The 23732-nt window shown below is 36.4% G+C and overlaps 3 protein-coding genes across 11 annotated transcripts in view; 2 read left to right on the top strand and 1 right to left on the bottom strand.

Moving 5' to 3' along the window:
• The window catches only part of P2RY12 (purinergic receptor P2Y12), a 47207-nt gene extending 42932 nt beyond the window's left edge, over window positions 1-4275 (top strand). For 2 of the 3 annotated variants that reach the window (XM_003256301.3, XM_030822729.1), the window contains exons 2-3: window positions 373-539; window positions 2269-4275. In XM_003256301.3, coding sequence (XP_003256349.1) covers window positions 2283-3311 — 1029 coding nt within the window. In that variant the 5' untranslated portion in view covers window positions 373-539; window positions 2269-2282 and the 3' untranslated portion in view covers window positions 3312-4275. Of the gene's footprint in view, window positions 1-226; window positions 540-2268 lie in introns of those variants that run through there. The other variant, XM_030822728.1, reaches the window with a different exon arrangement.
• Window positions 1-23732, bottom strand: part of MED12L (mediator complex subunit 12L) — a 334555-nt gene that overhangs the window by 94663 nt on the left and 216160 nt on the right. The gene's annotated exons all lie outside the window — the stretch shown is intronic.
• P2RY13 (purinergic receptor P2Y13) lies at window positions 11564-13271 on the top strand. Of its 2 annotated transcripts, none has more exons than XM_003256304.3 (2): window positions 11564-11631; window positions 12106-13271. In XM_003256304.3, the coding sequence occupies exon 2, from the start codon at window positions 12121-12123 to the stop codon at window positions 13120-13122; it is 1002 nt and encodes a 333-aa protein (XP_003256352.1). In that variant the 5' UTR covers window positions 11564-11631; window positions 12106-12120; the 3' UTR covers window positions 13123-13271. The 2 variants fall into 2 exon arrangements, with proteins under 2 accessions (XP_003256352.1, XP_030678593.1); XM_030822733.1 differs by having other exon boundaries at window positions 11575-11631; window positions 12100-13271.

Below are 23732 nucleotides of genomic sequence, written 5' to 3'. Positions count from 1 at the left end.
ACCCAGTGTTGTACACCATATATTTCAGATAAATTAACCGCCCAAGAAAGCAAGCTTAAAATCTTCTCCAGGAAGCAGACTTCGAAGGCTTGATCTCAACTTGGATTTATCATTTGCATAGAAAATAGCCATAACTCGAAGTTATAAATCATCAACTCTATAGCAGGTTTCAGTAAAAAGCCGCAAGATTTTAAATTGCTTTTTAAAAGATGACTTCTCAGCCATCCTCATCCCACATTTCCTGGGAAATAAAAGCAGAAGTCCTAAAAGAGGACAGATAGAAATTCAGTGTCTGCATAGCTTTGAGTCCAGTGTTTGAAGACAATCTCTGATTGTGAAGCCCTCTCTTTCTCTCCTTCTATTTCTCTCTAGAACACTCAAGACTTTACTGATGAAAACTCAGGAAATTCTCTATCACAAAGAGGTTTGGCAACTAAACTAAGACATTAAAAGGAAAATACCAGATGCCACTCTGCAGGTTGCAATAACTGCTACTTACTGGATACATTCAAACCCTCCAGAATCAACACAGTTATCAGGTAATGTTATTTCTACAAGTACTTGACAAATATATGTATTTACACTCTGATACGTGTGTACATTTTTTCCAAGTTTCTCTTAAAATTGTAAACCTTAATAACTATCAATCCAAGCATGTATTTGGAACTAAAATTAAAATAGAAGTCTAATTAATGATGTCAGAGACAATTGTTTAGTCTCTTCATTAAGAAAAATCATAGAAAGCATAGAAATAAAATATAAATGGTCTTAGTTACTTTGCCTCAAGTATAAAATGAGATTTAAATACAGATAAAGGGAGCTGAAATTCTCAATGTCAAGAATATTTGTTAAATAACTTACAGACTACACAAAATGTATATTCACAAAGTCGAATTTCCAAAACTGTCAGGGATGAACTAAGACCACACAGCAGTAGCAGGGAAGATTAAAACCAGTGATCTTGTATTACAAAACATTAGGTTTTGTTTAGCATTATTTTAAAGCGCTAAATAGGTGAGGAGATGTTGAAAATTGAAGCCATACTGTGACAACATGATTCTTAATTGTTTTCCTTCCAGAATTAAGGAGAGAAAGGAATTCCATGGACATTTTGGGGAATTTAAGGGCTACATTCATTTATCTAAATATCTTTTACACTAAAGTTATTTTTTAAAATTTGTTATTTGTACTTTCAATATATCTGATTATTAAGAATATTTTATACAGAATCAATTTCATTTATCTCTGGTGAAATAAAAAGATTACAAAAGTCATTTCAAATTTCTAAGATGTAGATGCCATATAGCATATTCGAGTCACTTGTTAGTTTTCTTTATAGCTGCCTATTGTGGTAATAACCTATATTTTATTTTAGCTACCATTACACACTCCATAAATCTGGAAAGTATGCCCTGTTTTGAGGAATGGCAACTCATGACCATATATACACAGGCCATCTCTGTCTCTTATTTGTTTTTTACTGTTTTAAAATTTACACTGAATGATATTCAAGAAAATGTATGCAGCAACTTCAAAACACTGAGGAAAGTTGGAAATAAGATACACAGGGGTTAAAATATTTGAAGCCGAATAATGAATCTCCACAAGGCCAATTTTTGAATGAGTGACTGAGCAATATAGAGGCAGGAATATCTTCCAAATATAAAGAAAAAAGGTTCAACTTTTTTTTTTTTTTTACTGATTCAGTATTTTATTCAATAAGTTTCCCAAGAGTAATTTACACCAATTTCTTCCCCCTTTTTATTACTTTAGGATTCTAACAGGCAATTATCCATCATTTGTCTCTCAACTGTTTTGATGGTACTACAGTAAAAGAAGCTCAGAAATAAGGACGTTGGGGGAAAAGTGACTGTGAATAGAAACCAAAAAGCTAAAAGGCATGGAGGAGAAGCTAGAGAAGAGTAAAGCACAGCCCCATTATTTCTCTTCTAGCTTTTGCATATAAATATGAGTGAGCTCTAAGTCAAAATGTGCTTTAAGAGGCAAACATTCAACAAATAAAAAAAATGCTAAGCATCTATAACTTCACGTATTGTACTTCAGATCATTTCTTTTCAGCAGAGATGCAATATTTGCTGCAATGAAGTATTTTGGGATTCAGTTTTCTGTGTTCATACTAACTAGTACAATGAAGATGAGAAAACTCAACTTTTAGAGGAGGCTGTGTCCAAAAAAGTTACACACAGAGATAACAGCAATAATAACTACCTTAGGCTGAAAATAACCATCCTCTCTTTTGTTCTCTAGGTAACCAACAAGAAATGCAAGCCATCAACAACCTCACCTCTGCACCTGGGAACACCAGTCTGTGCACCAGAGACTACAAAATCACCCAGGTCCTCTTCCCACTGCTCTACACTGTCCTGTTTTTTGTTGGACTTATCACAAATGGCCTGGCGATGAGGATTTTCTTTCAAATCCGGAGTAAATCAAACTTTATTATTTTTCTTAAGAACACAGTCATTTCTGATCTTCTCATGATTCTGACTTTTCCATTCAAAATTCTTAGTGATGCCAAACTGGGAACAGGACCACTGAGAACTTTTGTGTGTCAAGTTACCTCCGTCATATTTTATTTCACAATGTATATCAGTATTTCATTCCTGGGACTGATAACTATCGATCGCTACCAGAAGACCACCAGGCCATTTAAAACATCCAACCCCAAAAATCTCTTGGCGGCTAAGATTCTCTCTGTTGTCATCTGGGCATTCATGTTCTTACTCTCTTTGCCTAACATGATTCTGACCAACAGGCAGCCGAGAGACAAGAATGTGAAGAAATGCTCTTTCCTTAAATCAGAGTTCGGTCTAGTCTGGCATGAAATAGTAAATTACATCTGTCAGGTCATTTTCTGGATTAATTTCTTAATTGTTATTGTATGTTATACACTCATTACAAAAGAACTATACCGGTCATATGTAAGAACGAGGGGTGTAGGTAAAGTCCCCAGGAAAAAGGTGAACGTCAAAGTTTTCATTATCATTGCTGTATTCTTTATTTGTTTTGTTCCTTTCCATTTTGCCCGAATTCCTTACACCCTGAGCCAAACCCGGGATGTCTTTGACTGCACCGCTGAAAATACTCTGTTCTATGTGAAAGAGAGCACTCTGTGGTTAACTTCCTTAAATGCATGCCTGGATCCGTTCATCTATTTTTTCCTTTGCAAGTCCTTCAGAAATTCCTTGATAAGTATGCTGAAGTGCCCCAATTCTGCAACATCTCTGTCCCAGGACAATAGGAAAAAAGAACAGGATGGTGGAGACCCAAATGAAGAGACTCCAATGTAAACAAATTAACTGAGGAAACATTTCAATCTCTTTGTGTTCAGAACTAGTTAAAGCAAAGTGCTAAGTAAAAATATTAACTGACGAAGAAGCAACTAAGTTAATAATAATGACTCTTAAAACAAGTAATAGAAGATTACAAAAGCAATTTTCATTTACCTTTCCAGTATGAAAAGCTATCTTAAAATATAGAAAACTGATCTAACCTGTAGCTGTATTAGTAGCAAAACAAATGTCATGCTGCATGCAAAACTACACAGAATTCATGTTTTGCAGAGTTTTGCCAAAATGAGTAATCATATAATATTTACTGTAATTTTTAAAATACATTATTGCTCACAATTTTATTTTTTCATAATCAACTAAGGAAGAATGATCAATTGGATATAATCTTCTTACCAAAAATGATAGTTAAAATGTATATATATCCTAGTCCCCTAACCAAATCCTGACCTATTGGGATACTTATAAAAATTTAAGTGGGATACGCAAAGAATAATAACTATTAACTTTAATTATTAGCAAAAACCTAAGGGATTTAAACTAATTGAAACTGTATTTGATTGGACTTAATTTTTTTATGTTTATTTAGAAGATAAAGATTTAAAGAAGACCTTTACAATAAAGAGAAGAAATATCAAAGTCATTAAAATAAGGAGAGTTACTTTTATGACATTCTAATACTAAAAAATATAGAAATATTTCCTTAATTCTAGAGAAACTAGTTTTACTAATTTTTTACAACTTCAATAATACCATCATTGACACTTACCTTTATTAATTAGCTTCTAGAAAATAGCCACTAATTAGGTTAATGAACATTTTACCTTAGTGAAAAAAATTAATTAAATATGATTACAAAGTTGCACAGCATAACTACTGACAGAAAAGTGATTGATCTGTTTGTAATTACCTGTTTGTATTGGTGTGTATAAAATACAAAATTTACATTAAACTCTAAATCATTCTTTGTTGTAAATTCTTTGTTCAAAGATATTAGATACCATGCTCACCATACCATATACAACTACATCAAATCCATTTAAGAAAGAATTAATGCCAACACTTTTATTACATGTTATTGTGCAAAGTCTCTTCTGAAGATGACATCTCATTTCAATAAGTTCAAATGTAAATGATAAAACAGGTCAGACTTATAACATGCAGTCTAATTCTACACAAGGCATATTCGCTATTTTAACATAAACAAAACATAAAACACATGTGGAAGTTTACATCACTTATCTCTATTTTTTATGATCCTCAGAGGTGACTCTCAAACAGAGGGAGGAACAGACCTCAATATCTAAATATAATGCCAGAAGAAATAAAAGGGTGTATTGTTGTATAAAGTTCACTGAACTTTAATAATAATCACTTTTATTGAAACCCTCTACAACCTCTGCTGAGTTCTATTTCAATACGAAGCTGAACTTATTTAACTACTAAGTGGTATTTATTTCCAACCAGCCACATTTCCTTCTCCGGCACCACTAACAGTGAGCACTTAGTGTCAGTGGAGATACAGAGACAGTTCATATAGTATATAGCCTATATACTGCTGGGATAAACAGCAGTAACAATTTCTGCTATGTAGACTAATACAGTTCACTCTAAAATCATATGCATAAATTTATATATTCTACAGGAATACCAGGATATTTGAGGTAGAAGATAATCTAGAGATCAACTAATCTAACCTTCTTCTTTTGCATGTAACAAAAATGAAAGGCAGACTCATCCCTCCACCCATTCAAGTCGGGGTAGAGCATGGATTGAAACTGACTACTTCACAGTGTCATGGAGGTCAGATGTTGGGAGACTACAGAGTGGACACAAACTACCCCACAAATCTTTGTCACTGAGATGACAGTTTCCACAAGAGAATAAACAGAAATGCTAATAGTAATATGGTATTTTAGTAAAAATAACTGAAAGTATTTGAAATTACCTATGTTTTATGGGTATGTATATATGCCATGGAAATTTTACATGAAACTCTAAAATCACACTTTGCTGGGATTTCTTTGATCAGAGATCTTAGACATCATATCCTCCTACATCAAACTAAACCCATTCAAAAACAGTGTGAGAGTCAGTATTTATGGAGTGATCATTATACATAAAACATGCCATTATCTCTAGCTTTTGGCATATTAATATATATATTAACCCCACATTTCACAGTAAGTTTTATTTTTTTAAATGAAGCCAAATTCTGTAGACTCAGGTCCAGACGTGAAAAGTTCAAAAGATGAGACAACAAAATGTAGTCTTGCCCACAGCCTCAGTGGCTTACAAGTCCTAAAGGTAGTGGTTATTGACAGTTTTTCTCAGTGGTTTCTTACAGAAAAGGTCTGAAGCAGGTGTTGGCAAACCATAGCCCACAAGCCAAATCCCAGCCCACTGCCTATTTTTGTACCTTGGGATTTAGGAATGTTTTGTTTTCATTTTTGTTTTTAATTGTTATGGATACATAATAACTGTACATATTTATGGGAGTAGAATGACAGTTACCAGAGAGTCATGGGGAAGGAGGAGATAAAGAGGGACTGGTAAATGAGTACAAAAATACAGTTAGTGAGAAGGAATAATACCTAGTGTTCCATAGCACAATAGGGTGACTACAGTTAAAAATAATGTATTGTATATTTCAAAGTAACTCAAAGAGTGGTTCCTAACAGAAAGAAATGAATGCCTGAGGTGATGATGAATATCCCAGTTACCCTGATTTGACCATTACACATTGTATACTTACATAAAATATCACGTGTACCCCTTTTCAAATGTGAGGAAAAAAATCAAATGAATAAAGTTTCATGCAGAATGAAATTTATATGAAATTCGAATTTCAATGTCCATAAATAAGGTTTTATTGGAACACAACTATTCAGGTTTTATCCATGGCTGCTTTCATGCTGTGACAGAGCTGAGTTGCTATGATGTAGACTGCATGGCTCACAAAACCTAAGTATTTTCTAACGGGCTCTATAAAACAAAGAAGACTGGGGGACCTGACGCAGTGGCTCACACCTGCAATCCCAGTACTTTGGGAGGCCGAGGCAGGCAGATCACTTGAGGCCAGGAGTTTGAGACCAGCCTGGCCAACATGGTGAAGCCCTGTCTCTACAAAAAAAATAAAAATTAGCTGGGCGTGGTGGCGGGCACCTGTAGTCCCAGCTATGCAGGAGGCTGAGGCAGGAGAATCGCTTGAACACACAAGGTTGCAGTGAGCCGAGATTGAGCCACTGCACTCCAGCCTGGGCAAGAGTGTGACTCCATCTCTAAATAAATAAACAAATAAAAATTAAAAAAGAAGACTGCTTCCCCCTGGACCAGTACTTTAAAAACAGGCGGAAAAAAACCTTTTACAAAAAACAAAACAAACAAACAAAAAAAAAACAACTCTCTTTTTGTACCTCGGTGTTTCAATCATTTTGCACTGAAGACATCTGATCACTGTTCACTGCCAACACTCAAGGTGTGATTACAATACTGCCAGTGGGAACTAAAGATGTGGAAATGCACTTAATAATCAATAGGTAGTGAGAAATCGCCCTTTTTTTTTTTTTAAATGGGGCAAGAGCATGAAAAGGCAATTTCCAGGAGAAATAGAAATGGCAAAAAAAAAAAAAAAGAAAAAACACATAACATCATCAATAAGGAAATAAATTTATATTTATATAACATGGCTTTTTCACTTATAGATTTCAAATTAATTTAAAAGATTTTTCTTTTTTTTGAGATAGAGTCTTGTTCTGTCACACAGGCTGGAGTGCAGTGACATGATATCGGCTCACTGCAACCTCCACCTCCCGGGTTCAAGCAATTCTCTGCCTCAGCCTCCTGAGTAGCTGGGATTACAGGCACCCGCCACCATGCCTGGCTAATTTTCGTATTTTTAGTAGAGACGGGGTTTCACCATCTTGGCCAGGCTGGTCTTGGACTCCTGACCTCATGATCCACCCACCTTGGCCTCCCAAAGTGCTAGGATTACAGGCGTGAGCCACCATGCCCGGCCGAGAATCCCACTCTTAATTGAACAATAAATTGGTACAATCTTTCTGGAAAACTATTTGAAAATATTATTTAACATTTTGACAAATAACTTTTTCCTAGAAGGACTGAGCCAATAATCCTTCTTCTAGGAAACTTCCTACAAACATGCTAGAAAAAATGCTCAAAAATATATGGACACATACTTGCTCTATAGCATTGTTTTTAATAGAGAAAAACTACTATTGTAAACTAACTACATGCCCATCAGTCGCAGCTTAACTATGGTAAATTTATGTAGCATAACTGATTTTAAATTTGATTGGCATGTCGTTAGAGAAGTGCAGATCAAAGCCACAATGAGACATCATCTCACACCAGTTAAAATGGCTAACATTTAAAAGTCAAAAAATAACAGACACTGGTGAGGCTGTGGAGAGAAGGGAACATTTATGCACTACTGGTGGGAAAGTAAATTAGTTCAGCCACTGTGGAAAGCAGTTTGGCTTTTCTCAAAGGACTTAAAACAGAATTACCATTCAACCCAGCAATCCCATGACCGGGTATATACATAAAGGAATAGGCATTATTCTATCATAGAGACACATGCATGTGTATGTTCATCGCAGCACTATTCACACAAGCAAAGACACAGAAGCAACCTAAATTCTCATCATTGGTAGACTGGATAAAGAAAATGTGATACATATACACCATGAAATACTATGCAGCCACACAAAAGAAAGAGATCGTGTCCTTTGCAACAACATGGATGAAGCTGGAGGCCATTATTCTAAACAAACTAACACAGGAACAGGAAACCAAATACCAGATGTTGTCACTTATAAGTGGGAGTTAAACACTGAATTCATATGGACGAAAAGAAGGAAACAACAAACACCAGGGCCTACATTGAGGGTGGTGGGTGGGAGGAGGGTAAGGACTGAAAAACTACCTATCCGGTACTATGCTTATTACCTGGGTGACAAAAAAATCTGTATACCAAACCCCTACAAAACACAATTTACCTATGTAACAAAGCTGCACATGTACCCCTGAACCTAAAATAAAGTTAAAAAAAAAATCATGTCAGTCTACGTGTACTAACATGTAATGAAAACAAAAATCCAATATATAAATAAATGTAAATATATTTGTACACATACATTGGTATGTATATGTATTAACTTTCACTTTCTACTATATATGTTTGTATTTCAATTTTGAAACATATAATTTCCTTTTATAATAAAAATGTGAAATATTAAATGTTCCAAATAGCAGTGAATTTATTGCCTATCTCTAGTTACATGTAGATATTTTCTACTATTGTTCTTACTCAGAAAAATAGATTGCTATATTAATAAAAAGTATAACTTATTTCAGCTTATTATTACCACTTTTAGTTTACCACTTTTAGTTAGTCTTGTATGGAATTTTTAAAACAATTTCACATAATCTGGGAAAGTACCATGGTATACTTTGATGAGAAGTAAAAGTCTTTTCTAAGAGTATAGAAGTATAGGAGTTCCTACTTCAACTTTCATCCCAAATGAAAGCAAATACTTCCTCATCTTTTCACATATTATTTATATGGTACTGGGCCTTGGACTGTCAATTTTGATCCAAGTGAGAAATCTCAAATGAGACTACAAATGGAAATAGTAGTTTATTCCTATCTGGCTAGAGACTGATTTCTGTGACTTTTCATTTTATCTTCTTTTTATCCCTTCTGATCACACTGCTCTCACTCAATTTACATTGGCATAAAGTTTCACAAGTCCATTAAACATTGTGGCTGATTGTTTCCTTCTCACACATCAGGAACTTCCAGCTCAAGAACTCCAGAATTTGGCAAACAATTCCACTGTCACCCTATCTATGGCTTACTCAGAGGCAGGGGAGTGAGACAGGTTCCAAGCATAGGCTCTGGAACCAGACCGACTGTGTGACTTCACGGCAGATTTGGGTTGCATGATTTGGGGAAAATGGCTTAGCTTCTGCATTTCCTTTTTTCTCAACTCTAAAATAATATAATCACTTAAAACAGTATAGCTAGTGTGACTTTACTGATTTTTAACTACATTTCCTTAGAGCCCTATAGGATCTTAAATGTTTAGTTTATTCCCATTTCATAGGCTCCTAGCTTCTGGGATCTTTCACTGTATCTTCTTTGATTCTTCTCTCCTTTCATGAGACATCACCATATGTATGTACAACATTCCAATTTTCTTTCAATTTCATTTAACAAGAAACTTACATGATACCTACATGACAGACATTATTCTAAGCACTGGTGAATGTTCACTCATTTTATTCTTTTAACAACACTGTAAAGCAAATACTATTATTTATTTTTATTGTAAAGATAAGGCAACCATTTCATAGTGGGCATAAGCAGCTTGCCTAAGGTCACAAGAAAAGAAAGAATTGGAAAAAGGAATTGAGCCCAGACACTCTGGCGCCTAAACATTCTGCTGAGCAGTTTCTCAGCTGTGTCTTCAAGGGCAAAAGGCCTCCCCAGCAGGCAATAGTGCTGCTGTGAACTAAGGAAAAATCAGCTAATACATAAGAAGCACAAACACACAGAAATGAATGATCTACTGGATATTTACTATGGTCAAACACTTTGACATCTACCACATTTAAGAGAATCTATTTCCATAACTCTAGAAACAGGCACCGTAAGTCAGTTCCTCTTTGGAAAGTTTCCCACACTTCAGTGTTTTGAAATTTGACCAAGAAGTGATTTCCAGTTTTCAGATTGTGAAATTATCCTGCACAGAATTTATCTTGCTTAAAGAAAAACTATTCCAGATCTTCCTTTAGATTATGGATTTGGGGCTATAGGAAAATTTACAATTAATTTTGTAGGTTAAATTTCTCTACTTAAGAAATAAAGGATTTTTGTCCTCTGCTGAAGCAAACCAAAAGATATACATTTATGTTTAAGACATACATGTATGTTCTATTACATTAATGAAATCTTGAATCTATACTCCCAAGGATTAATTTATTTCAATCAAAGAGAAATTTTTCAAACTGTGCCATTATTGAGTAGTCTAATCAAAACTATTAGACATTGTATTGCCTCAAATTTTAAAATGTCCAGGGGGATATTAAGTTTTTCTTCTCAGAATTCAAAGCCAAGTCACCCAAAACTTTGTGATCAACCAACACTAGTCTCATCTAACTCCTTGGTAACACTTGTGGCAAGAAACATGAAATGAAACTCACCATGGAGAACTCCACATCCTCCATAAGATCTCCTAATTTCCGCTTTTCCTATGCCTACCTAGCAAGTAGATTTCTGCCATGGACAACAATTTTCTCTATGCAAAAGCACCATTACATCTTTCAAACTTGAAGAGAGTTAAAGGAAAAAATGGACAGATATTGGCCCAATGTTGATTGATGAAATTCCTGAAGTCCTCTGTACTCAAAATACACCAAATACAAAAAAGATTTCCAAAAATGGCCCTCTACTAAGTGAAAGAGTATAATATCTCTATCTGGATTTGCAATTCATTCCCACGGCAATGGGACTAAAAGCCACTAAAAGTGGCTAACATTTTTTAGTATCTCCTATATGTCAAGCACCTTTCCAGGCAATCAATTCATTCTTAATAACACAGTGTGGTAGATACTATTTTCAAACCCATTACACAGATGAGGAAATTGAGACACAGAGCTGTTGAATCATTTATCTATAATCTAATCCCAATTAATTGGTGGAACTGGGATTCTAACTCCAAAAATCTGGATCTAATAGTCTTCACCTCTTAGAAAACATGATGTTAACTCTCAGAGATCCCCAAACCAGAAGACTAAGACAAATATCTACAAAAATAAACATACCGTCCTCCTGAACACAAATTACTGGAAAATCCAGTTTACAAGGATACAGAAGATTATTCTGTCTGATTTTAGGTAGTCTTATTGTCCTACTTGATTGTAATTTGGGACTATTTTCTTCATCTTTCTACTTCCCACTATATACAAGAGGCACTCAAAAAGTTCACTGAACATGCAGATCAAGAAGATAAACTTCAAGAAAGTTATGAAGAAATATTTAAAGATAATTGCAAATAAGCTTCTTTATTCAAGTCACAGATTAACAGTATGAAAGTTTGAACTAAAATAGAGTATTAGCAAATGCCCCAAAGGTCTAAATATGAAGAGGTTCTAATGGGTCACATTACATAAGTAAAAATAAGGAAGGAAATCCACTATAAGAAAGCAGAACATTTGCTTCACATGCTCTTTTGTAGGCTAAACTAATGACTGCGCCATAAGAAGACAGAGAGAACTGAGTATCCTCCCAAAGGTGAATTTCAATTTTTATTATGAGTGTGCTTGCTTATATAAAAGATAGAATATGCTTAAGGGAAAAAAGGTGCTTTAAAGTTAATATTCTACAAACCATAGTTTATGAGCATAAGAAATTACATAATTTACAGCAATCTGATATATTAGTAATAATAATGTATTATTATCTCTTAAACAGTGTTTTGTTTTATGGCTAACAGTAGCACCTGTGAATGAGGTAGAACCTGTTATTTGGATTTCACAAGGATGTGAAAGTAATGGTACTGTTAAAAGTACCAAAAATGTATTATATGCTTTAAAAATTCTAGCCAGAAAACGGTATTTTCCTTCTCAACACATCTGTTGAAAGTGTTGGATAAATGCAGGGTGTTAATATGCTATAAACATAAAGTCTGTTTTTAAAAAATAGCATTTGAAAATCATGAAGGGCTTTTTGTTTTCTTTTGTTTGTATATATGTTTATTGGTAACAGGTGATACTGGAAGCAATGAACACCACAGTGATGCAAGGCTTCAACAGATCTGAGCAGTGCCCCAGAGACACTCGGATAGTACAGCTGGTATTCCCAGCCCTCTATACAGTGGTTTTCTTGACTGGCATCGTGCTGAATACTTTGGCTCTGTGGGTGTTTGTTCACATCCCCAGCTCTTCCACCTTCATCATCTACCTCAAAAACACTTTGGTGGCCGACTTGATAATAACACTCATGCTTCCTTTCAAAATCCTCTCTGACTCACACCTGGCACCCTGGCAGCTCAGAGCTTTTGTGTGTCGTTTTTCTTCGGTGATATTTTATGAGACCATGTATGTGGGCATCGTGCTGTTAGGGCTCATAGCCTTTGACAGATTCCTCAAGATCATCAGACCTTTGAGAAATAGTTTTCTAAAGAAACCTGTTTTTGCAAAAACGGTCTCAATCTTCATCTGGTCCCTTTTGTTCTTCATCTCCCTGCCAAATATGATCTTGAGCAACAAGGAAGCAACACCATCGTCTGTGAAAAAGTGTGCTTCCTTAAAGGGGCCTCTGGGGCTGAAATGGCATCAAATGGTAAATAACATATCCCAGTTTATTTTCTGGACTGTTTTTGTCCTAATGCTTGTGTTCTATGTGGTTATTGCAAAAAAAGTATATGATTCTTATAGAAAGTCCAAAAGTAAGGACAGAAAAAACAACAAAAAGCTGGAAGGCAAAGTATTTGTTGTGGTGGTGGTCTTCTTTGTGTGCTTTGCTCCATTTCATTTTGCCAGAGTTCCATATACTCACAGTCAAACCAACAATAAGACTGACTGTAGACTGCAAAATCAACTGTTTATTGCTAAAGAAACAACTCTCTTTTTGGCAGCAACTAACATTTGTATGGATCCCTTAATATACATATTCTTATGTAAAAAATTCACAGAAAAGCTACCATGTATGCGAGGGAGAAAGACCACAGCACCAAGCCAAGAAAATCATAGCAGTCAGACAGACAATATAACCTTAGGCTGACAACTATACATAGGGTTAACTTCTATTTATTGATGAGACTTCCGTAGATAATGTGGAAATCAAATTTAACCAAGAATAAAAGATTGGAACAAATGCTCTCTTACATTATCCTGGTGTACAGAAAAGATTATATAAATTTTAAATCCACATACTAAGAGAATGCAACAGGATACAAATGGCCACTAGAGGTCATTATTTCAAGCATTTCACTTTAACACTTTGGAAAAGATTAAGGAGAAATGTATATCCCTACAAACCTCCCCTCCAAACACCTTCTCACATTCTTTTCCACAATTCACACAACACTACTGCTTTTGTGCCCCTTAAATGTAGATATGTGCAGAGAAAAAAAAAAAAGCCCAACTCTTGAAGTCCATTGTTGAAAACTGCAGCTGGGGTTGAAAGGAATGCAGACTTGAAGAGTCTGAGGAACTGAAGTGGGTCAGCAAGACCTCTGAAATCCTGGGTAAAGGATTTTCTCCTTACAATTACAAACAGCGTCTTTCACATTACAATAATATACCATAGGAGGCACAAGCACCATTATTAAGCTACTTTGCTTACATCTTAAGTGTGTACAATTCAAGTGTGAGAATGCTGTGTTAACTATTCTTTGGAATTCTCCTTCTGTCCAGCAAATACTCTAATGATGGTCAAACATGCCACCTACTCAGCAATGCCTTCCTGGACCACAACCCCTATGCCCCTGCCCCATCCTCCTGGTTAAAAATAATTACTTCTACTGTTTGGGTGTGTGATAGGGTTCTCAATGCAGATCCCCCTTTTCTAGTTAGCTATATTCTTGACTGCATCCGCTAAAAATGTTAAAGCTTCTTGAGAGACAGACATGCCAGATTTTCTTGATATCTCCCACAATATGCCCTACAGTCTTCATGGTCTACAGATGTTTTCAATAGAATTGCTATTCTTGATACATACAGAGATGTAATTGCTGACCCATAATCAGTAACATCCATATTGGGAGATTTTTCAAAGGATGGTGACCTGCTTGTACTTATTTACCTTGGTATTTTTTCTTGCATCCTTTTGTGATTCAAAAAAGTAAAATGTGGCTTTCTGAAATGATGGATAAGAGTCTATACCTTCTAGAAAAAATACACGAAGGAGTAGTTAAGCTCTGTAAATGTGCCACGAGCTCCAACATGACCATCATAAGGTGAAGCCCACGTTTTCTTCCATGGCCTCAAAGGCCCTAGAACTTGCCTACCTTTCTGGCCTTACCTCCTAGCTACTTATCCATCTCTTGAACTTTATACTCTTGTATAAATTTCTAACTTTCAGAAAATGCCATGCTCCGTTTTGGCACCACACATGTGTATTTCCCTCTGGTACACTTAGAAGACTCTTATCCATCTGTGAAACCCTATGTTGCCATCACTTAGTCCATGAAATATTACCTGGCCAACATCCCACCATCACCTCAAATCCAATCACCCCCTCCTCTGATGCTGTCACACCTATATTATTAAACTTATCACATTGCATTGTAATTACTTCCTGACCTTTGTATCTACTCTTTTAATAACCAATGTATATTTTTGAAAGGAGAGACTGTTTCATTGCGCAATCAATAAATGTTTGATAAAATAAAGCCCATTTGGTTTATTTTATGCATTAGAGAAGCAAAAGGGAAGCCAACTCTCATTGATGTTTCTATTATCCAAAGACAATATAAATTTCTTGAAATGAAAGCTCAAGCTCTCTCTGGCTACTGTCCTATAACATGTATGTAGGGCCTGAAAATTGTGGTGCTCCTGGGGTCACTAGTGAATGATAGTGACAACAATAGGATCACGGAATAGCCAAATCCAAAGTAAAGCTATTGACCAAATCCTTTAGCTATGCACTGTTGATAATGGTTAAGTAAAATTTGTAACTGTAGCATATAACAAACACCTTCAGAAAGTACTCTTGATGTCTTGATCTTCGTTCTCTCCACTAAAGGAATCAAATAATCATTACTATTAGGGATGTCACTAAATCCATATTACCTCTACTGAGTACATTACACAATCACAAGTAGACTATAATCTTGTAAATAACTGCATCCAAGCTACCCTTGTTAAACAGCCAGTTATGTTTGGTGGGGTAACCTATGTATTTTGCCTCTAATGACATTTTCAATCTCTACTTAATGTGGGTACACCTAAAGTATACAATTTTTAGGAAAGATCTTCCAAGATAAATTCCAAGACCAAATCTGTCATCCATAAATACAAATACTTCATTCCATTATAATATTCCACTCAAAGGCAGAGTGCCTGATCTGTAGAATAAAATAATCTGTTACATCAAGAACTTGGTGAAGAGTCATAGTAGAGATATCTTAAAATCACATTCACAAAATGAAGAACTTCCTAAACGAGCAATCACAAATACTAAGTTCTAAAATATTTAAAAAAAAAAAGATGCTACAATATAGTCATAAATGATACACCAAAAAGAATAAAAGAAAATAGTAGCTTTGGATTGATAGAATATGTGAGCTCAGAATACAAAGGCTTTTGTCAAAAATTAAAATGTAATTACTTGTACAAAAAAATAGGATAAGATCTTCCCAATAACCTTCAGGAAAAGGGGGGGGTTGAAGGGAGTGCAGTTCCCACACACGGAAGAATTCTTGAGAAACCAAAGAAAATAACTGTAAAGTGGAAAGGATGAGGCAGAGAAGGAGGGAGAATTCTCAATTCATGGAAGCCAAAAGGTAGATAAAGTCATTATGTCAAAACTTATAAAAGAATCATTCAATCTTATTAATCCCATTATTTCTTACATTCCATATCCATTTAAAAGCTTTTGCCTTTCATAACTTTCCAAGGTATTCTTTCTAAAGTACGTATATCTTACCCCGACATAAACTGTATTCCTTCAGCAAGTTAACAGATCAAAGTTCACACAGATATTAGCAGAATATCCAGAGCAAAAAAACCCAAAGTCAGTATTATCTATTATTTAAGAAAAAACATACTTAGAAGAGAGTAGCCCTACTAAGGAAAGTGCAGAATTTACAAATCATCTGAAGCACCCAGAAACACATCTCAATATTTGAAATTTTACGAAGAAACCAAATGTAGGAAATATGAATACAGAACACATGTGCCATACTAGTTTGCAAATTTTAGTGGCTACCAGAATCGGCTGGAGAGATTCTCAAAATACAGACTGCTAGACCCATCAAAACAACAAAAGCAGCACATCTGTCTCCTTTAATAATCCCAGGCAGGCTATGAAATGCTTATTATCTTCATTTTAGAGATCAAGAAGTTGAGAAACAGAAAGGCTAAGTAACTTGCATGAGGTCACAGAGCTTGCCATCTGCAGGAATGGGGCTTTGAGATGTGGCTTCTAAGCCCATATTCTTAACCACTGTATTTACAATCTCAGATCTAATTTTCTCAAGAGAATTCATAATTCCAGTCTCTCATGCTATATTTCCTGTTATTTACAAAACTTCCATAGCCACCCCCATGCTCCCTGACCCCACAAAAACAATACATTTCTGTGTGGGTAGTAACCAGCCCAGATGCTGCCAGGTAATAAGCCCTGGCCTACAGGCTAACAAGAACCTCCCAGGACCTTACCCAAGCAGTTCACAGTCATTTCCTGAATGCCTGCTGTGTGCCAGGCTCTTTACAATGATTATCATCTTTCTAATTCTTACTACAATCTTATGAGACAAATACTACTAGGCTCTCTAGTTAAAAATAGGAACAAAACTGAAGCACAAAGTAAACATACACCTTACCCATGATGCACATCACTCACCAACAAATGGGGCAGAGCTGGGACTGAAACCCAGGCAGGTGGTCTCAAGACCAGCACCTCAACTGCTCTGGTCACCGCCTCTCTGTCCTGTCAGTCAGACTTAGCAGAATTCCTCAAAGGCCCCACCAGGGAGAATGAGGAGGCTTCTTAAGAGGGGAAGAGAGAAGTCTCAACACGAGTGGGCTTCAATAACCTCAGGGGTATGAATGGTGCAATCGTGGCACCTACAATTACTTCAGGGGTCCGTCCAGCACTTGAGAGCTCAGGGGGAGTAAAATCCCCAATAGTGGATTCATTTGTTCATTTAGCCAGTCACTCCTTCATCATCAACTTGGCTACAGGGCCTTTTGCATCTCTAGAAGGTGAACACTGGTAAGGAACACAGATTATAACGACTCAAGACGTGATAGGAGGTGTGAGAGACACACCACAGAAGTTCAAAGGAATAGGCAATTAATTCCACATGGAGAAAATGAAGAAGGGTTCACAGGAGATGGAAATTTGAACTGGAACTTGAAGAAAACAGAGCATTCAAAAGGGAACCCTGCGGCACAATGAGCAGTTTCAAGGCAGGCTCAGGTAGAGGTGGAACTGTGCTGTGGTTGGAGTGTGAGGGTTGCAGGGGGCCTGAGCCTGCAGCACATGACATAGGCAATACATTTGGGACAGAGATGCAGGACTGTACAGCCAAGCACTGTATTGGGACACCTGGTCTTCACTAATGAGTCGCTGAAGGTTTCTAAGGTGAAGAACCACATGTTCTGGGCTGTGCTTTAGGAAAATCAATTGACCAACTATAGGATGATTCTAGATTGAAGGAAGAGCAGTGAGACCAGGTCAATTAAAGAGGTCTTCCATGTATGCAGGCAAGAATGATGGGGAAAACATCTGACATGGACCTTCCAGACATTCTCAGGGAGAGAGGTGTCAAGTTCAGAGTCCAAGACCATTGAAAGTGGGGGACTCTATGTAAAACATGTGGTTAATATGTAAAATATATTAGCAATGGGATCCATAATGCCTCCACCCCCTTCTCCTCCAATTGAGGGTTGATTTCTCTCAGGATCGTTAGCTTGAATGGTTTGCTAGGTCATCATCACAGAAGCGGATTTGGGGTATGTTCCATTTGAGGTATCAGTGAGAGAGCTAGGGTCAAAGAGCCCACAGCTGGGCCAAAATATGGACCCGGGCTCCAAAAGCAGGACTAAGATTAGAGGTGGAGGGAATAATCTTTTTTGAGACAGGAAGAGAAAAAGGAATGAGATGAGAACCCCAGAGGCCATACTACACAGGTCTAATGGTCAGAACAGACAGAAGAGGAACAGGGGATGATGCCTTGGAACTGGGAGGAGCGGGTAGTGTTAGTATAAAAGGAGAATCAGGAAGTTCAGTGTACTGAATACCAAGGAACAAGAGAGATTCAAAGAGGAAGTGATAGCCAACAGAATTATACACTCTAAATTTAGTCAAAAGTGATGAATCTATAACTATAAGGTCAACGATAACTATGAGGTGGAGGTGGGGTGAGCTCCATTTGTGAATGGGAAGTGAGGAAGTAGAAGCAACCCTTATCTTCCCATAATGGATAAGTCAGTTTAAAAGAGTTCCATGGGGGGCCAGATGCAGTAGCCCACACCTATAATCTCAGCATTTTCGGAGGCCAAGGAAGGTGAATTGCTTGAGCCCAGGAGTTTGAGACCAGCATGGACAACATGGTGAAACCTCAACTCTACAAAAAAAAAAAAAAAAAATTAGCTGGGCCTGGTGGCATGCACCTGTATTCCCAGCAACTCGGGAGGCAAAAGTGGGAGAATCACTTGAGTCCAGGAGGTTGAGGCTGCAGTAAGCCATGATCACACCACTGCACTCCAGCCTGGATGACAGAGCAAGACCCTGCCTCAAAAGACTTCCATGGAGAAACAAATCAGCTTTTATATTAGTTAGGCTTTTCCCGGGGATTTCTATGAACATGTAGAATAGTTCCTTCCTATGCTATGATGTGCATAGTGAATATGCTCCATGTGAAATAGCAAACAGAGAAGTACAAATCAAATAGTTGGGTGCAACCACACAGGCCAGAGAACTCAGCCTTGGTCAGAAATTGGGTGTACCAATATTTTCAATATCCATGTAACCCAGGTTTCTGCTTCCTTGCGTCCATTCTCATTCTAATATGAAGTCCTTATAGAAAAAAATAAGATGGGAAGAAAAGAAGTTGGGGGAAAGGAGAGATGGGGACACTAAGAGAAAATGGCAGGAATGGAAGTTGAGACAACTGGGGGGAGTGATAAAAGGGAAAGAAAAAGGCAAGATAATATGAAAGAGAAAGGAAATTAAATTTAAGACTTAAAGAAGTAAACCAGTTCTTTAAAAATTACATAACTTACTCAGCATGTGAACTTTTGCCACTCTTGTAATACAACTCAAACTGACAAACATTCTGAGGCATAATAATAGAATGTCCACCTTTATTTTTGAACTTCAGTTTAAACGTTAAATGTGTGTATATGACTTTACTTACTGGTGTTGATCTTAAGTAATTGTATCTAATGTATTTCTGAAGGCTTTTATAGCTTTGGTTTTTTTTTTTTTTAAATATTAGCTTTATGTATTGACTTTATATCATATATACACATAATGTCATTGGTCTTTAAATCTTTGTTTTTTTATTCTATTTAACTGTACAACTGAGTTTCCTAAGTCCAAAAATGCCCAAACTATGAATGAATGAAGCTTTATCCTGAACACAGTAACCCTACTGAGATGACCTCCCTTCTCTCCCCATATATTCTAACCTCAGCTTTTATAGATTCCCACAATTTCAGATAGTCTGGAATAAAGAAGTCCAAACTTCCTCCTTTACAGGAGAAAAAAACTGTCAAAAAAGATTATAAAAAGCTTTTCAAGCAATCATCAATTTGTCACTAATAGGAAACCAGAAGCTTTCTAAAAGCAACCAAAATTATGGATGTACCTTAACTTCTGAGTTGAGGCATATCATTCCAACTCCACCATGCATCAGACACCCCATTCATTCGCTTGCTCTCCCTTCACCTTCTGACAAAAGACAAAGTGCTCCTGTACCCTTAAATGCCAACCAAGTTCCAAACACTGTGGAACTACCCTGTATATATTTACCCTGAATAGATTACCTCATTTAAGCTTTACAACCCTACATGGCAGGCATTCCCATGCTCATTTTCAGAAGAAGATATGCCTTGCCCAAAGTAAAAAAAAAAGCTGCTAAGTGGAGATGTTCCAAATTGGAGTTTAACTGACCCCAATCACTAGTCTTCTCACAGTCGGACACTGCCTCTCGCATAAGCAAGATTTACAAAGCAAGGAGATAGATTAAGTTGCCCAGCATAGGAAGGAGTATCAGTAAAAGCACAACAGTCAGAGATGCAGCCTTATCTCCAGACTCAATCTCCAAACCATCCCCCTTCCCTTTAATCAAATGAAGTTCTCATACCAGAAAAAGGTGTTCCGCATAAAGCAGACCTGATAGATACAAATAATTTCAAATGACAGATTAAACACAGTAATTCAAGCATAGGGACCCAATGATACCAATCTTGTCAAAAGACTGACTATTAAAGGGTTTATAATAATTATACTCAGCACAAATTCTCAGCTACTGGATGTGAGCCACAATTAGAATGAGTTGTGTACAGAGATGGAACAGTAAGATTTGGGAAAAGGTTTCACTATAATCTTTGTTGCATGTTTCAGCCAAATGGAAAAGACCAACATGGGCATTCAAGAGAGATCACCTTGAGCTATGTTGCAATTAGATCCCTGCTTGTCTTTGTTTTGTAATAACGAGTTAGTGTACTATAAGGGACTATGATGCCCTTTATATGTGCATTTTCCTTAAGAAGAAACAGATACATCTGAGATTAGTGATACAGAAAAATGAGATTATAACACAAATACTATGCCTACCAACACTGGGAGGACACATTGTCCCCAGGTCCACACCAATGCAGAAAAGCCAAAGAAAGAAGGGAGGAAAAAGTCATATGCCATGGAGAAACAACTAGAAGACCAAGGTAAGCCTTGGTAATACATTTGCTCAATGTCTCATATCAAAAAAGTGAGAAAACAGAATAAAGAGTTCATTTCAGGACTGAGAAAGGCTTAAGAGTAATCTTACCTAATTTTAATTCCTCTGAAGATGTGACACTTTTTCTCCTTGAACGCCCCTGTCTCTTTAAGAATACATTTTGAAAAATCAGTAAGATTACAGGAATCCTCATTTGAATTTCTGTGACTAAACCAAATATGTTTGGTTTAGTTTGTTGCCAGTTTGTTGTATTTTGAGTAGAAGAGTTACGCTATGCCGATTTTGCCATTTTTCATGATGATTCATAAATAATAAATGAGGTACTGCTCATAATTTGACATTTTACTGTTGTCAGTAAATATGTTGGGTTGGGGAAGAGTATATGTGAAAAACAGTAACAATTTATAAATCTAGATGAAATCTAGTTGAACAATTCTTTCAATTTGTTTGTAGTCTTAATATCTTTAAAAATAATGTTAGAAAAAAAAAATCACCCTAGTATAAAAACAAAACAAACAAAATATTTTAAAGTTTTCTGGTGGCCGACACACACACGCACACACGCACACACACACGCACACACCCCAGGATGTTCTGTATTTAAAATAAATTTGGGGTTTGTAATGGCTAAACAAAATTAATAAAAGAGTGCCCTGCACTTCACAGGATTTTCCAATGAAGTGGAAAGGAAATTATTGCTATAAAGATTCCCAGGGCTTTTATGAAATGTGAGACTTGCTAGAAAAATCAGCAGGAAAAAAATTATGCTGGTTTACCTTTCGATTATGTGAACAATAATAAAGCTATGGGCTGGCTGTTAGCTGCTCTTTCCATCAAAGTGTTACAATTTTTTCATGACTAAACATGTATTACTTCCCTTTTGGAATGTTAGGTAAGACCAGCTTTCACAAGTCCCAACTTGAGACTGGCATAATATACTTTAAGACTAAACGCATAAAGGCTGCCTTGCGTTAACTTTGTTACTATACTAAATTTGTGCTGCCAGCCAACGAAACACTGAAACACTCCAAGCCAGCTGTTAGGCTAGTCCCGGGCATGTTGCTTACAGAGGTATTGGGGAAGGAAAAAGTGCATCCTATCCCAAGCCCACTTCAGGAGAAAAAGGGGGCCACCTACTGTAGTGAAGGGACATCACCTTATTTCCTACTTAACACCATCACACATAAAGTTAAAGATGCTTCATTACACAGGAAAATTTCATCGGCCCCTCACAAACCCTTCTTCGCACTTAGAAGGGCCTATGATAACCCTTTCACAGTAGGGCCCTCCCTTTTTTTTTTTTAAAGGTCTTTATTATTATAACAGAAGCCTGTCAAATATCTGTCAGAATAAGCTCCCTACTAAGATTTTATACACATCACTGGAAATTTGGGGTGATAATCCTCAGTACCTGCAGCAAAGTTCTTTGCTCAACATACTTTTATGGGGGCCACAAGAGATGCTTCTCCCTTTGACTGATGCCTTTAGTACTTAACAGTTAGTTGTTCTGGCAGTAAAATGTCAAATTATGAGCAGTACCTCATTTATTATTTATGAATCATCATGAAAAATGGCAAAAAGGTCAACATAAGAACAAGTCTCCCAAACTAAAGTCTGCATAGCATAACTCTTCTGCTCAAAATACAACAAAGTGGCTTCAAAAAAAAAAAAAAAAGAAGAAGAAAAGAAACTGGCTTTAAATGCTAAAAATGAAATCAATGGAGAAGTATAAAATAGCACAGAGAGTCAAAACTAAATGAAAGATTGTTTGTAAATCTGCAAATTCTTAAAAGATTGGGCCATTATTAAGTTGGCTAATTGTTATTCAAACAGCTACTTTTCCATAACATACTTAATCCACCCAAAGCAGAATGAAAAAAAAAAAATTAAAATTGTAGGTGTCTATTTTTGTATGGTTAGGAAGCAGATACAAAAATACAAAACATATAATTTTGATACCCAACTCTAGATTTTTAAGTTAAACACCCATTTGTTTTTCTGTAAAAACATAAGGAAAATCAACTAGTAGGTACACATTATTTCCTTAAGAAGACACAAGTAAACACTAAGTAATACCTATTATAGATTTACTAACTCCAAAAAGGTTTTCACCTTTGATTATTTTCATTTATCTTCATCCACGATAACAGGTTTTGATTCCATTTGATGAAATCTTATTTTTTTAAATTTATTTAAATGTTGCATTCAAGAAAATATCAGAATCTTTGAGATTCTCATCTGAAAGCAAGAAAATTATTTATAAATCAGAAAAAGTGGCCGGGTGCAGTGGCTCACACATGTAATCCCAGCACTTTGGGAGGCTAAGGCGGGCGGATCATGAGGTCAGGAGTTCGAGACCAGCCTGGCCAACGTAGTGAAACCCCGTCTCTACTAAAAATACAAAAAATTAGCCGGGCGTGGTGGCGGGCACCTGTAATCCTAGCTACTCGGGAGGCTGAGGCAGGAGAATCACTTGAATCCGGGAGGTGGAGGTTGCAGCAAGCTGAGATCATGCCACTGCATACCAGCCCAGTCAACAGCGTGAGACTCCGTCTCAAAAAAAAAAAAAAAAAAAAGTGATATGATTATATAAATTTGTCATTGTTGCATGGTTTTTTAAAGCAATAAAATTAATTGTTTTATGTTAAAGGTCAGCATTCAAAGGAGTCTGTGAACCCAGCCCCTGAATAATTTAACATATTTTGAATATTTATCATTGTATATGTGTAAAAATATGTCTATAGATTTCATTAGTTTC

Source organism: Nomascus leucogenys, chromosome 11, assembly GCF_006542625.1.
Source record: "Nomascus leucogenys isolate Asia chromosome 11, Asia_NLE_v1, whole genome shotgun sequence".
In the NCBI taxonomy this organism is placed as follows: domain Eukaryota; kingdom Metazoa; phylum Chordata; class Mammalia; order Primates; family Hylobatidae; genus Nomascus; species Nomascus leucogenys.
Note: the sequence above shows the minus strand (reverse complement) of the source record. Positions and strands in the feature narration are given on the sequence as shown.

Coding starts and splice junctions, on each gene's coding strand:
- P2RY13 (XM_003256304.3), top strand. CDS start 12,121: ATGAACACCACAGTGATGCAAGGCTTCAACAGATCTGAGCAGTGCCCC.